General features: G+C 58.2%; 1 protein-coding gene across 2 annotated transcripts in view; it reads left to right on the forward strand.

Moving 5' to 3' along the window:
• The window catches only part of CACNA2D2 (calcium voltage-gated channel auxiliary subunit alpha2delta 2), a 140301-nt gene that overhangs the window by 101219 nt on the left and 24182 nt on the right, over nucleotides 1-14900 (forward strand). For both annotated transcript variants that reach the window (XM_024983269.2, XM_024983270.2), the window contains exons 4-5: nucleotides 5768-5827; nucleotides 13231-13275. In XM_024983269.2, coding sequence (XP_024839037.1) covers nucleotides 5768-5827; nucleotides 13231-13275 — 105 coding nt within the window. The remainder of the gene's footprint in view (nucleotides 1-5767; nucleotides 5828-13230; nucleotides 13276-14900) is intronic.

The raw sequence follows: 14900 nt of genomic DNA on the forward strand, positions 1-14900 counted from the left end.
CCTCAGAGCCCCCATCACAGCTTCTGCCAGGCTCAGCCCCCATTGGCACAACTCTAAATATCCTGTGCCCCACAGGTTCAGAACCTTTTATCCTAAGCCTCTCATATCGTCTTGGAAGAGAGAGTAGCTGTAACTAATTAAGACCAAAAAACTCCTACAGTCTGTCCCTCTGGGCTGCACAAAACAAATCCTGCTTGGTGGGCAGTTGCTCCCCAGACCCTTTCAGGCTAGGCCAGCACGGGACAGGGTAGGGCTGGGGGACGGGTTTTCCAGGTGAGAGGAGTGGGAAGGAGGCCAAGAAGAAGTGGGGTCCCCAACCTGGGGGGAGGGAGCGGGACCTCAAAAAGGATGGAGCAGCCTGAGGGCTCCAACCCCACCCCCCGCCAGGCCCAAGCCCCACCCCTCCCAGTACACAGTGGAATCTTACCCTCCAGATGTTGGCCTCTGAGGAGCACCCGCTGTGGCCCCCAGGTCCCTTATCTCAGGTCACAGTCTGTCTCAGCTCCACAGCAATTGAGAGACTTTGAACTTAGTGAAATTCAAAGGTGTCTGTGCAGGGGGCTGCTCCCCTAGGGGAGCTTTGTCCACAGCTCAGTTCTCCTCTTTCTTGCCTTTTCCTGTAAGAACAGTTTCCGGAGCTGAAGGAAATTGATTGTTAAGTGAAACCCTCTGATAATTGCCTCTGAAATGCCCGCTGTTACCGTGATTGACTTGGCCGTGAACAGCCCTGCTCAGCAGTCCTACCACGGTTCCCTCCAGTGCCCTGGCCACGATGGAGACATCGCAGGCCAGGCAAGCCACCATAAGCAACTTCATAGCAGCGTCATCCTCACAGGCGGCCCTCACCCTCCGGGATGTGATGAAGAAGAGTCTCAGAGAGGTTAAACCACATGCCTAGGGTCACATAGCTGACCGGGCAAGTCCAAACTCCAGCCTTCACCCAGGTCCACAGACATTCCTACTTTGATTTATCAGATGGTCATTGTGTACCTCCTTTGCAACCCACTCCAGTGTTCTTGCCTGGAGAATTCCATGGACAGAGGAGCCTGGCAGACTACAGTGCATGGGGTCACAAAGAATTGGACACAACTGAGTGACTAACACTTTCAGCGCTCATTGTGTACCTACTACATGCTAGGGGTCAGGCTTCTGTGAACTTGCCAGCTGTCAGATATAGCCACCACCAAGCTCAGAGCTCAAGAGGAAGAGCAGAGGGTTTTCTGAGTTCCGTGATGGGGAGAGATGGCAGCTTGGCAGGGATCAGGGAGTGGTTAGGAGGAGAATGGAGTCTGAGCTGATGCCTCAAATGTGAGGAAAGGAAACAGGCTGGAGGAATCTGGGCGGGAGTGCAGAGGAAGGAGCAGGAGGTGCAGGGGCCTGGTACCGGAAGCACCAGACACCGCAGGTTGCTCTGAGAGCAGAGCCCAGAACCCAAGCAGGGAGCCAGTCCCAGGGAGCAGGCATTCAGGGTCAGGGGTGGGAATGGAGCACATCTCCCCCGGACAGGCAGGAGCCCTGAGACAGACAGAACGGTGTTCCACCGCTGCCCGTGCCCTGCCGGGAGTCTCTGTAGATTCTCCTTTACTTCTGGACCTCAGTGTCCTTCCCCATCCTGCCTCCCCCAGGCCATCAGGGGGACCAGGGGAAGGTGGGAGGGAAGTGCAAGGAGGATGAACCTCAGGGCAAGGTGAAGACAGAGCTGTGAGCTGTCTCCCGGCAAGTCCTGAGCAAGCCTGAGTGCTGTGGGCTCTCTGGAGACGGGTGCCCAGCAGAGGGGAGGGGAGCCCGTGGACTGGCCAAGGGCGAAAGGAGGCTTGCAAAAGAGGTGAGGAGGTGACAGTCCGATAAGTCTGACTAAGGTGGTGTGGCGCACATCCCAAACAGAAAGAGGGGATAACAGGGAGGCCCGGAGGTGGCGAGGGAGCACATGCTTAGAGCCAGCGAGGGAGACACCAGCATACTTGGCATTATGGGCAGCTTCCAGGGGTTGGGGCAAGGGAGCTGCCAAGAACCTAGCTGCCCTCTGAGTGGGTAAGGTTACTACCTCTAACGTATAGGCAGGAAATTGAGGGCTGGGGGAAGAAGTCAGGATTTGAACCCAAGGCTCCAGGGTCCCATCCCGGGGCCCCTTGTGTGAACTCCTGTCCTCTCCCCTCTCACCCTGAGACACAAGGGACCCCGAGCCTCCACAGCCTGCCCCGTCCACCGCCATCCAACTGCCTCAGCCCTTCCTCCCGCACCACCAGGCCAGTGTATTTAGCAGTTTCCGCACGTCTAGTGCCTGGGGATGGACTGATTGATCTGTAACACTGAAAAAATAATAATGGCTTGATCGTTACTGAGGATTAAAAGTAATCCTTTCGCTGTGGCTATTGCAACTCCGTTATTCACGAGTCAGCGGGCTGACCTGGGCCTTTGAGCCCATGGGATTCCATAAGTTCAAGGAGGCTGGGGGCTGGGGCTCCCCCCGCCAGTCTCCCTCACCCTGGCTGCTAGCCCAGAGAGCCCGAGGGGCCATCGGTCCCCATATTCCTGAGGCCCATGACTCCCAGGGTCAGACCTAAGCCCTCAGCGGGTGAAGGAGCAGGCATCCTCCACCCAGCGGGGGCAGTAGGGGCCAAAGAAAAAGTTCCTCAAGGGCTTGGCCCAGTTTGGAGATTTCAACTAGTGTCACTTTGGTCTTTGCAACCCCATCAACCTTGTGGCTTTTCCGTGGGAAGGGCCCTGATCTGGTTGTTCCCACGTGTGTTCTAGTCTCATCCTCCATGAAATGGCAATGGCTCCAGGCCCATTCTGAGAAGGGTCTGGCGTCCCTGGGAAAGTGGTAGGTCACCAGGCAAGGAAAGAGGGTGTGCAGTGACTGCCCGAGGCTCGCCCCTTGAGGTGTGGCCCCAGGGAATGCTCCTGGGGCTCAGACACTCCCATCCAGGCCCGGTGGCAGGTATGCAGGGTCAGTGCTCAGTTAACAGGAGTGACAATGTTGTTAAGCCCGTGTGTCACACAGTATGTCCTCTGCGGAAGGGCGCTGCCAGCTGTGAATCAGGGACTATCAGGGCCTTGGCGTTGGGTGGGGGTGCTTGTGGTTTAGGCTGAGAGGATGCCCCCAAATGGAAAGGGAGGAGCAGAGGCTGAGTGCAGGGGAGCTCCTGGGGTCTCAAAAAAGCTTTGCCTTTTCTGTGCAGAGCCACGGGTAACTGCCAAAGGTTTAAGGGTTTGTGGAGAAGCAGGACTGTGATGCACCCCCAGACCCACATTTCAAAAGCTCCAGGTGTCATGTGGAGAAAGATAGTGAAGGGCAAGAGAGGACACAAGAGTCTGGGCTGGGGATGATCAGTAAGGTGGTTAGAGTAACAGTTAAACTTTTTTTTTTTTTTTATGGCTGTGCTTGGTCTTTGTTACGGCACACGGGCTTAGTTCCCTCGCAATATGTGTGATCTTAATTTCCTGACCAGGGATCAAACCCACGTCCCCTGCTTTGAAGTTGGATTCTTAACCACTGGACCACCAAGGAAGTCCCAAGAGTTGCATTAAGAGTGAGATGTAGGGGGTAATAGTCACAAGGAGGTTGGGCTCATTCCAAGAAGGGGTGTTATATGCTCCAGTGGGCCTGAGGATTACCCCCAGAAAGGTACCTAGGCATTCAGAAGGGGCCAGGACTGGAGGCAGGATCCAGGAGCCATCTGGGAGAAGAGAGGCCTATGGTTCCTGAACCTGGATTAAGGTGGGGTGGGGCCCAGCCAAGCAAGTATGGCAGTAACAGGTGGGCAGAGGACAGAAGCTACAAAAAAGACAGGTGGGGTGGCAGGAGGCTGTTGCGATGTGAACTGAAGACGTTTGACTCTGAAAGGGACTTCCCACCCTGCCCCATGTCCCCCAGCCTCACAGCCTTCCCAGTATTCAGTGCTCTTGGCCAGAGCAGGAGGGAGAGTCAGGCCCAGCGGGAGCAGGGGATAGCTTTGGGCAGCCTTTCTAACAGCCAGAGGTGACATCCTGCCCAGAGGGTGGAGGCTGCAGCTCTGTAAGGATTCCACCAGGCTCCACCACACTGGAGGGGAGGAAAAGCTGGTCTTTCATTTCCCCTGGTGTGCAGCTGCCAGGCTTTATTTTAGAATCTCCCCTCTGGGGCCCACAAGCCATCAGGCCTGGACTAAGGGATGGGAGTGTTTGTCTTGAATACCAAGGGGCCAGGGGGCAGGACCCTACTGCATCACTCATGGGGTCAAGTGGAGAGGACACTGGGGATCAGAGCCTCTCCCCAACCATGAGCCGCTCTGTTCCTCCCCGGGCGTAGTGGACCCTGTAGAGCGTGCCCTCGGACCTTGGTCATGGGCTGCACAAGGCAAACTCAACGGTGAAGGCCCAGCCCAACCCAGGGTCGCTCCGTGACCTCAGGCAGACTGCTCACCATCTCTGTGCCTGGGCGTCCTCAACCGGGGACACATCAAGCATGCTGTGGATGGTGACAGGTACACCTGATGTGTTGCTGGCTTGGGGGTGGTGGTGGTCAAGCCTGGATGCAGCAGGTGACCAGTTCAGAGTGAGTCATCATTACCATTAATAAAACTTCACTCAGTTCCGTGGGAGGCCTTAAAGGGCCAGGCTCAGTTCTGTCCTCAGAAGCCTCAGTTCAGTCGCTCAGTCATGTCCGACTCTTTGTGACCCCATGGACTGCAGCACGCCAAGCCTTCCTGTCCATCACCAACTCCTGGAGTTTACTCAAACTCATGTCCTTTGAGTTGGTGATGCCATCCAACCATCTCGTCCTCTGTTGTCCCCTTCTCCTCCTGCCTTCAATCTTTCCCAGCATCAGGACTTCGTAAAGGGGCAGGATCCACGGAATCCACAAAATAAGAATCTCTGGGCAGTGAGGATTCAGGCCCAGAGGGTAGCCAAAGGGTTTCTGTGCCTCCTCCAGGAAGCCCTCCCTGATGTCCTAAGTTCCCACAGCTCTGAGCTTCCCCGAAGCACCTCAGCTACTCCTGCCCTCTTTGTTCTGCCTGGTGATGTGTCTGTTTCCCCTTCTGGACTGTGGAAGGCAGGGCTGGCTCTGCCATGTCTCTGCACATCAGCACTGTCTGGCGCCAGGCGTACTGGGTAGCAAAGTGCAGGATACACAGACAGCTGTACTCAGAGGCACAGGGGCCTCAGTAGAGGAGGCCACAGCAATCAGCGCCGAATGATGTGCCAGGCTTGTGTGGACAGAAGGCTTGGAGATCGCTGCTGGGAGGGGGCTTGGGAAGCCAGGACAAGGACAATGGTGGTGGGTCTAGGTGGGCAGGGGTGGGCCGTGGGCACCTCCTACTGGGTCCCGAGCAACCAGGAGCAAAGGTGCATCAGCAAGGCACTCTGTCTCTCGTGGCGTTTCATCCTGGACTGGGAGGGCCTTCCTCTTGGCGCTGGGGTGATGCTGGTTTGTAGCGAGTCGAGAGTGTCAGTGAGTTTGGCTGCAGGGCCTAGGTCCTCAATCATCTTGGGGATCCCCCTGCCATCCTGTGGGCTGGAAATGTGACTGAGCTGAAGTCCGGGGAGTCCCGTGGAGATGCCACTCGGGTCACTCTGTACAGGCTTCACCTTTCCTGTGGGTGGGGGAAGGGCCCACAAGGCAAGCTGGAGAATGTGTGGTGCTAAGGAATCCCTGAGGGGTCTGGCAGGATGTCCAGGGAACCCCTGAGCCACCCTGGCCCCAGGGACTGCTGGGGACGGAGAAGCCTCTAGGCTGGAAACAGACCTCCCTCAGTCTCTGACCGTCCTGTGCTCTGTCCCTCAGAGATTGGCTGATGCTGCAGAGACCTTCCAGAAAGCTCACCGCTGGCAGGACAACATCAAGGTAAGAACTGCAGTGGTCTCCGCAGGCCCTGGGACCTGTCCACCCCCAGCAAGGGTGGATGTGAGTGCAGGGGAGGAGGGAGGGGAGGCTGCACTCACCCACTGGCGGGGCACCAAGGGGTCCATGGTGTGGAGCCAGGAACCCTTGCCCAGCATTCAGCAAGCATTTGAGGTTCACGAATACACTGTCGTGGGAGAGCTGCTGAGGGAGAAGGACCCTATCCCCTTCCCAGACTTCCCTTCCAGAAGGCCCCCAGGCTGGGATCGGGGACCAGGCTGTCATAGCCAGGAAATCCTCTCCTTTCACCAGCAGAGCCCAGAGTAAGTGGAGTCAGGAGATGCTGGGAGCAGGACTCTGCTTGAGGACAGAGTGTCCGGAATGTGGGGAAGGGGAGGAGCGCCTCACTGACCCCCAGCCTCACATATCCAGGCAGCGTGTTTGATTTGGGGTGGGCTGGAGACAGCTTTTGTGTCAGGATCACAGTAAATCCGAAGAGAGACCGAGGCAGGGTTCCTCCCAGATTCAGGAAAACCCCCCATGCCAAGGCTGACCGAGCTTCTGGGGACCAGAGAAGTTGGCAGGGCTCGCTGTGTCCTCCACAGCCACTCGGGACTGTGGCCACGCTTCCCAGTGGTCTCTGTGTTCAATGCAGGGAGAGGCACTGAGAGCTGGCCCCTGGAACCCAGGGGCCGATAGGGGGTGGGAGAGGCCCTGACTCACTCCAGCTCTGAGCCCGGTGCCTCTAGGAGGTGGGAGGGACTGTTATTCCTGCTTCACTGACGAGGACCCTGAGGCGCAGAGTGGCTGACCTACCTGAGGTTACCTGTTGGAGGCAGAGTCACAGCCAGCCTGTCAGATGCCAGGGGGGCTCATGTCTGTGATGTAGACCCTGTAAACCGGTTCCTTCTCCCAGTCCCCATCCCCCAGGTCACCCTGAACCCCCACCATAGCACTCCTCCTTTGCTCCCTGGTGGATACTGGGTGCTACCCTCAAGGAGCTCACATGGGGTTGGAGGTAACTAACAGATGATTGTCTATAGTGAACACGTAAATCAACTAGTGATTTTCTAGACCCCTCCTCCCTCCTTGGGAGCTGGGGGCTGGCCTTTTCCTTGCTTCCCATTCCAGCACTACAAACCCAACCCTGGGCCACCATGCCTCCTTAGCCTCTTAATCAGAAATACATACAACAGCAGTCACTTTGCACTCCCTGGGCACTTGTACCTGCCCCCGCCTGCAAATAACAGCACCCTGGCGACTCCCAACAAGGCCCAGCCTGAGCCTGCACCCAAAGCCCCAGGATCTGGCTGTCCCTGCCTCTCTCATCAACCTGCCTCCTCTCTTCCCTCCTCCTGTGCTCCAGCTACACCCAACACCTAACTCCAGCCCCGTTCCTGATCTCTCTACCCACTCCGTTCCTCCCGGAAGCCCAGCTTGTCTTGTGTCTTCCCAGTGAGGCTGTTCTGGCTACCAGCACATCAGCCCCTCCACCTGCTGGGCCTCCAGAACCCTTGGCTCCTGCTCTGTCCACTCCTTTGTTTATGACGTATCTACTCCCTCCCCTCCCGGCCCAGGACAGGCTTGAAGAGCAGGCACAGAGCAGGGTGAAGGAATTGGGGAATCAGGGACTGGAAGCCCTCAGCCTGGCTTTCTCTCCCTCCTAGTCCAGGCCCAGAACCAGAAGAGGAGAGGGCTGCCTCAGCCCCAAACCCGTCTTCTCTTCCTGACTCTGCAGAAAACTCAAGGGTCATCTTAGTGGACCTCTGACCCCTGACTCCTCATTTTCAGTCAATCCGAGACAGGAACAGCTTATCCCAGGCCAAAGAGGGCACCCCAGGGGCCTACTGGGAAGCAGAGCCCGGGTCTCAGGGGTGTCCAGGTTCTGAGACAGGTGCTTTTGAGGACCCATTTCCCGCACACTGGGCACAGTTACCCAGCAAGAGCTCGCCCTTCTCTGAGCTTTAGTTTCCCCATTTGACAAAGGCCCGGCTAGAACTAGGGGCTGTCAGCCCAGGTGTGATGTGTGAAAGGGTCCACATGTCAGGTCATGAGGTGCAAGTTGGTGATGGTGTGGGTGCACCTCTGCCCATCCCGGCCCATGGGCTCTGGGTGTTCCTGTCCTGAGGTGGAAGAGGGCTCTGCTGGTCCCTGTCCTGACCTGAGATGCCCCCAGCTAGGGGTCTGACCACAGGGCCAGTTGGGCCCAGCCTTGTTTGCCTGATGTTTGTCGCTCACCCCCACCAGGCCATCAGTCTCCCTGTGTGTCCCACAGGCAGGGGAGGGTGGTGCTGTAGGTGCCGCCTCCTTTCCAGCTGCACCGTCAGGGCCATTCTCCTCCCCAGAAGCGGCAAGCTGCCCAGCTTCCAGGCAGAAAGGCATCAGCCCTAATGCTGGGCCCATTAGCCACTAGGCTAGCCAGCCCTGCCTGGGCTGCCAGGCAGAACTGCCAGGGTGGGAACTGTCCATGCCACGGGGACGTGGGAACTTGAGACTGCTTAAAGGATGGATTTTTGTCCCTTGTAGGCACACCACCCACCCTTGAAACTGTGCCCTTCCCAAAACCTTCAGGAGGTGACAGCTAAGGAAGGACCCATATTCCTCCCCAGCACTCAGGAGTGCTCACAGCCTGTGCCATGGCCCCGGTGGCAAACTCGGGCCCTTTACACGAGCCAGGCCTCCTCCCAGGAAGGTCCTTACCTCCTTCAGAAGGGTGGCACCTCCCACTCCAGTTAACTCCCCAGAGCTCATCTTTCTGGCCACAGCTCTAGGGTTAGCCCCCACTGCCCACAGCAACCGCCTTTGGTGCCCCCATCACAGATGGCTCCCAGTGCAGCTCCCCCAGGCCAGTGGCCCCGTGGGCTCATCTGTCTGCCCTGCTCACGGCTCCTGTTGGCCAGAGGCAACTGAGCCTGATTCAGTGCTGCCCATCACCTGTCCCTATGTCCAACCAGGTGCTCTGTGGACAGAGTGACCAGAGCCTCGGGCTTCTTACCTCTGAGTGGGGTAGGATGGCACTCGGCAGTTCTGGGCACAGAGGAAACCCTTGACCTGTGGAGCCACACTGGACTCCACTGCATGGTCAGTAGGCTGTGGCCCTGCCTGTGTCAATAGCACCCAGCAAGTCTGCGTGCAGACCTCTGAGAAACAGACAGTGGTGTACCCCCTCCCACTCGCACGCAGGCACACACACACTCACACCATTGACACCAGCCCACGAACTTGCAGGATCCTGCAGTCTGCAAAGTCAAAGCTGGGACAAGAGAACATCTGGAAGGGAAGTGCCCCCCGTGTTCCTCTCCCTGGTCTCAGGTCATGACCCCACACTCCTGGCCGCAGCAGGGATAGAGAACCTGTAGCCACAGCCCTGGCCGCAGCCTTGGACACCGGGGCCCTTGTTAGCAGGCGGCCCCTCCCACGGCCCCTGCAGACAGGCAGCAGGTGCTTTGGTGCACATAACACTTAGGGTAGATGGAGATGGCCCGCCTGGCGGACACCGTGCCTGGTGCCAGGGCCTCACTGTGCCAGCGTTATCCTCCATCTAAACGGTCACCAGGGAGGAGCTGGGCCAGGGCATGGGTCAGTGGGGGCAGGAGAGGCCATGGTCCCAGGGCCTCAGTGCCAGCCCCAAGGCCTGCAGGAGACAAATCCCTCCCCTTGGAAGTGTGATGGGGGAAGCGGTCCTGCCCTGGGGAGTCTGATGGGAGAGATGCAGCCCTTCTCTGGAGAATCTGATGGGAGAGGCGGCACTGCCTGGGTACTCGAAGGGAAGGCTGTGAAGGCTGGGCCAGGCCAAGGAGCCGGCTGGACAGGACAGGTGGCTCCCCGGCCTGAGGTCTGCCCCAGCCATTGGGCCTGCTGCCTGCCTCTCTGCCAAGCCGGCGACAGACGGCTCTCTCGGAAAACAGTCCACTTGGCTGAGCTGAGCTGGCCGTGAGCCAGGGCAGGAAGGCCAAGCGTCCTCACTGGTGCAGCCGGGGAGCTGGCCTGGGTCCTGCGTGGGAGCCGGGCGAGCAAGCGGCAGTCGGGTCCGACCCAGCCACGGCAGCCGCCTTCCACGGCGCCAAACGTAGGTGTCAACTGCTATTCCCCGTGCACACCCCACCCTCACTTCCTCGCCCTCTGCCCGCCGGCCAGCATCCCTCATGCTCTCTCTTGGAGAGCGTGTGTGTTGTGTGTATACAAGAGCTGTGTGGGCCCCCAACCCCACCTCTCACGTGTTGTGTATGCACAGAAATCCACCTGCGGGGAGATGTGTGTGAATTCAGAGGGGTGATCCCCCACTCTCTGCCTGGTTTGAGCAGAATGGCCCCTAAAATAGCCAGTAATGGAGGGACTGTCAGAGGTGTCAACCCTGGACATTAAGGACACATGTCTCACCCCAGCCAGGGGGTTTCTTCCATATTCAGGCCCTTCCTGGGGCTGTGGAGTTGTCAGCACAAGGGAGCCCACTCATGGGTCGAGTTGGCCCAAACCTCTGGAGAGGCCTCGCTCCCTGTCCTCTTAGCATCATCATTCTTACTTTACAAGTGGAAAACCAAGGTGGAGCCTCATGGAGGCTGAAGGGTTTAACAGGCACCCTTGCCTTATCAGTGAGATGGAGGTGACCCCAAGGAGTCCTCATGGGGCCACAGAGACTTGTAAGGCTTCAGCCTCAGTCCCCACTCACTGTTCAGGATCCCAGAGCTCACATGTCCGGGCCCGGCCAGGAGGCCAGGACCCTTTGCCAGGGCCCCTGCATGTAGTCACCAGGTGGTACCACCTCCTTGTTGTGTATCAGAGGCGGGGGCACCTGCAAGCCTAAGCAGACACAGAGGCTTTCCAGGGACCCTCCCACCGACCCTAATGACCCTGTCCCGCCACATCCCCACTTCCACATCACATCAGACATAGTGACCGCAGCTGGGTTTACAATGTATTTTCACACATGTGACCTTGCCTGCCACCGTCCAAAGCTAATGCCACTCTCTACCAAGGAAGGGGCATGGGCTGGCCCTCTCAAGGTGGGAGAGGTAGGGAGGAGTCCTGCCAACGTGTATCCAAGCCCCTGGGGGACAAAGTGTTGTATTAGTCACTCAGTCGTGTCTGACTCTTTGAGACCCCATGGACTGTAGTCTGCCAGGCTCCTCTTTGTCTGTGGAATTCTCCAGGTAGGAATACTGGAATGGGTTTCCATTTCCTTCTCCAGAGGGACAAACACTGCATACAGATTCCTGAGCCTCACAGGCAGTCTGGAGGGGGGCTAGAATCCTTCTGTGTGACACATTCCCCCCGTGTCACTGATGCCACCAGCATCTCATCCTGCACTGAGACCAGACAGAGAGACAAAGGGAGCCATTGGAGCAGTTGCAGGGATGGCCCAAGTGAACGCCAGAATCCCAGGGACTGTCCCAGGTCAGGCAGGACCCAAGCCCGGCCTGTGAGGGGATCCCAGAGGAGGGTCCCTGCAAGGGTCACTCTGGAGGCCTAGAGCCACCAACCCCCACCCATGCCCTTTCCTGTCCTTGCAGAAGGTTTGCCTAAAAACTTGGTGAGCGAAGCCACATGTTCTAATCTGCAGTCCTCCCACTGTGCCTGCCTGTTTTCATTACGGAGGGAAAGAGCATCCGAGCCCTGTTTATAACCCCCTTTTAGATAACAAATCACATTTTCTTTTCGCCAGCGAGTGTGTTGAATTGATATTTTTCCCCTCGGTTTAATGGGTTTGTGTGTTCAGGAATGATCTTCATCAACCGAAACTCCTTATTGTGTTTGATGTAATGTCAGCTTTCATTATGCGCTTCGGTCAGAGCCGGGCCCAGGGAAAGGCCGAGCACCCTGGAGCCTGGGCCCCAGCCCTTGCCCCTACCCTGGGCCTACCTGAGCTCCAGTCTCCCTGGACTGGTGGGTGGGCAGGTGCGGGAGGGGTTGGAGATGAGTTGAGAAGGCAGGATGGAGCCAGGGTGCGACTCCTTTTCCCTCCCTGACTTAGTGTCCTCTTCTGTGTAATGGAGTCATGGGGCTGTTGGGAGAATCCTATATTGCAGTGTGTGTGAGGCCCTGATAGACACAGCAGATGCCTCACAGGACTGAAACTTCAGTCTTTCAGTCATCAGGAGGTTGTGGTCTTACCCAAGGGCGGTGCCAGGTGTGTAGTCTATGTTCCAGAATGTTCACACTATGCCCATAGGTCCAGCCAGTGCCCGGCACCCCCAGACCTCTGATAGGAAACAACTCATACAAGCCTGGGTACCAACCATCTCAAGCCTCACACCCAGCACCTGGACAGTCACCAAGGCTAAGCTCCTCCCTGAAGCCCGAAGAACCTGAGCCCAGAGAGAGAATAGCATAGCCTGATGTCACGCAGCACATGGGACCCAGCCAGGCCCGGGCAAGGGGTAGCCCATTATGGAGTAAGCGCTGGCTCGGTGTTTTACAGCCAGACCTTTGGGAGCAGACTTGGTCATCATTCCCACTTGCAGACCACAAAGAAACAGGCTCCCTGGCAAGCAAGGGCCCACTAGGGCCATACTGCAGGTTCCTGCCGAGGAACGCCAGGGGAGGGCGGCTCAGACCGTGGCCCTAGCTCGAGCCGTGCCCTAGGGCCATCGAGGCAGGGGTGGGGCGGCCCATCCTGAGCGGTGGCACCTGATGGCACCAGATTCACCTTCTGGCGGCCTCTGTCAGCTGTGCTCAGTTCTGATTAAAGATCATTAAACATGAAATTAGCCCGTTTGTGTTACGGGTCCCCGGGGTGGCCGGTGATTATGACGTGCAGATGGCCGAGAACCCCGGCAGCGGGCAGGAGGGCCAGGCCAGGACGGGCGGCGCTAGCAAAGGCAGGCAAGGCCGGGAGGCAGGCACGGGGGCCGGGCTTTGTTTTCTCCTGCTCCTGTTGTGTAAACCCCCTTGCATTTCACAACAAATCACAGATAATTAATAAGTACATGCCCGTAATGAGCAGGCTTTTTAATAGAAGAAATTGGAAGATGCGGTGTCGAGTCATTATTTCACTCTGTCCCAGTCTCGCTCTATTTTTCCGTCTTCCCCACTTCCCCCTTGGTTACTGCCTCAGCCAGAGTCTCCGCGGACAGGCTGGCTGTCAGCCTACCTCCGGGCAGGGCTGCAAGGCAGAGACCCTGGTCCTGGACTCAGGGAGCCCTGGGGGATCCCACCCCAACCCCGCGGTACCACATCCTCCTGGTGCCTGTGAGGGCCCCTGAGGATGGTCTGGCTGGGGTGGGGGTCAGGCCTCCACAGCCTGACTCATTCAGCCCTCCCTGGATGGCAGCTCTGGATGGAAGAGAGGGTGGTGTCTGCCCCACCCCCGAGGAATCTAAGGGGGCCATTCCAGCCAGGCCTCAGAGCGGGGGATCCTGGCTGCATCTCAGGAGACCATGACTGTTGAGGCCTCTCTCTCCCACCAGGAGGAAGACATTGTGTACTATGACGCCAAAGCTGATGCTGAGCTGGTGAGTGCCCCCACCCTTGCTGAGGGGAGGTAGGGAGCTTCCAGAGCCACGCCCCCCTCCTCTGAGACCTGTAGCCTGGGCTGGAAGAAGAGTGTTAGGACTCAGCATTCAGAGTGTGGCCTTGCAGGGCTGTGGTCCCACAGCCCCCCACCCTACACCTCCCACCACTCCCTAGAGATCCTGACCCCTCCAGGCTGTGTCTCTGCAGCACCAAGGGGCACAGCTTCACTGCACAGTGTGGGGAGGGCCCAGCCCGTCCCTGGGCAGGATGGTGAGGCCCACGGACCTTCTCCCCTCAGTCAGATCAGGTGCCTCGTCGGGAGGGCAGAGGGCTGCTGCGTGCTGGGAGAACAGGGGAGAGAGGGAGCAGGTGGGGAGGGCTTCCTGGAGGTGCGGCAGGCAGGGCCGGGATGCTGATGTGTTTCAGGTCAGTGTAGGTCCCTTTGCTGTGGTGAGGGGACCGTGGCTGTGGTGAGGGGACCGTGGCTGTGGTGAGGGGACCGTGGCTTCAGTGTGCGGACCACCACACAGCCAGGCCCGACCATCAGTGCTGGCCCTGGGCTAAGTCATCTCACCCCACCCCACCCCACCTTCGAGGCAGTCTGCAGCCTGTTCTTCAGATGAAGGAGAGGGCTCTGGCTCCTCAGGGGTCACCACCTCTAAAGTGGTGGCCCTGGGACTGGCCAGAGAGCCTGGAGCTCCATGGCTCTTCCACCTCCACCTCCCTGACTGTTCACATCTGCTTGGGCAACCCTGCAACAGAGAGAGGTCCCTGTCACCAGAGGACTCACATGAAAGATGTGTGACCATTTGAGGTGTGAGGGGGCCTACAGAGGAGACCAGAGTGTCTGAGGGTGCAGGCACATGGAACAGACTGTTTGGTGAACCTGTCTAGGCCCAAATTCATCTGCCTGCCTTGAGGCAAAAGCAGTTGAACCCCACTATCTCCTCTGTAAACGAAAGTGTCACAACTCGGTCTCTGGGGTCACCTGTGCTGGCTGGTGCAGGAGACCCCACGTCTAGACTCCCACTCCGGGCCTGTCAGCCCCGGGGGGTGCCTTGGAGCCCCCAGGATGTATCTGATAGCACCAAGGGGTGGGGAGGCAGGAAGGGATTCCTGCAGAGGGTCTGTGGATGCCAGGCCAACCTCGCTGAGCCTTCAGGAGGGCAGGCGGGCAGGGGGCCCGAGAAGGCAGGGTGGGTGGGCTAGAGCAGGTGTGCTTCCCCTTGGCTGAGCCTCCGTGGCTCCCAGAGAAGTTGCTAAAATTATAGCTGGAATCTGAAATTCAAATGAAGAACAAACCTTTAATTAGACCCTGAATCTAATTCCTTACCCCCCTCAGCAGCGGGCTGTAATTTTAGCAATCAGTGCATTAAATATAAACCAGGAGACTGCGGTTGCCCACCATACAAAAGCCCCTGGGCGTGGGGGCAGCACTGAGCGGCTCCTGGGCCTCTGGTGCCCGACCTCCTCCCTGGATTCCCTGTTCCCTGCAGCCCCCAACCCCTACCTCTGTATCGCTGACCCCCTGCCCCCAGCCCCTTGGACATCTTCTGAGGGGAGAGGAGACTAGGGATTTCCCCGGGAGGGGGATTCACCCCAGGGCGGGACTGGGCCAGGGTCA

Source organism: Bos taurus, chromosome 22 (genome assembly GCF_002263795.3).
Source record: "Bos taurus isolate L1 Dominette 01449 registration number 42190680 breed Hereford chromosome 22, ARS-UCD2.0, whole genome shotgun sequence".
NCBI classification, from domain to species: domain Eukaryota; kingdom Metazoa; phylum Chordata; class Mammalia; order Artiodactyla; family Bovidae; genus Bos; species Bos taurus.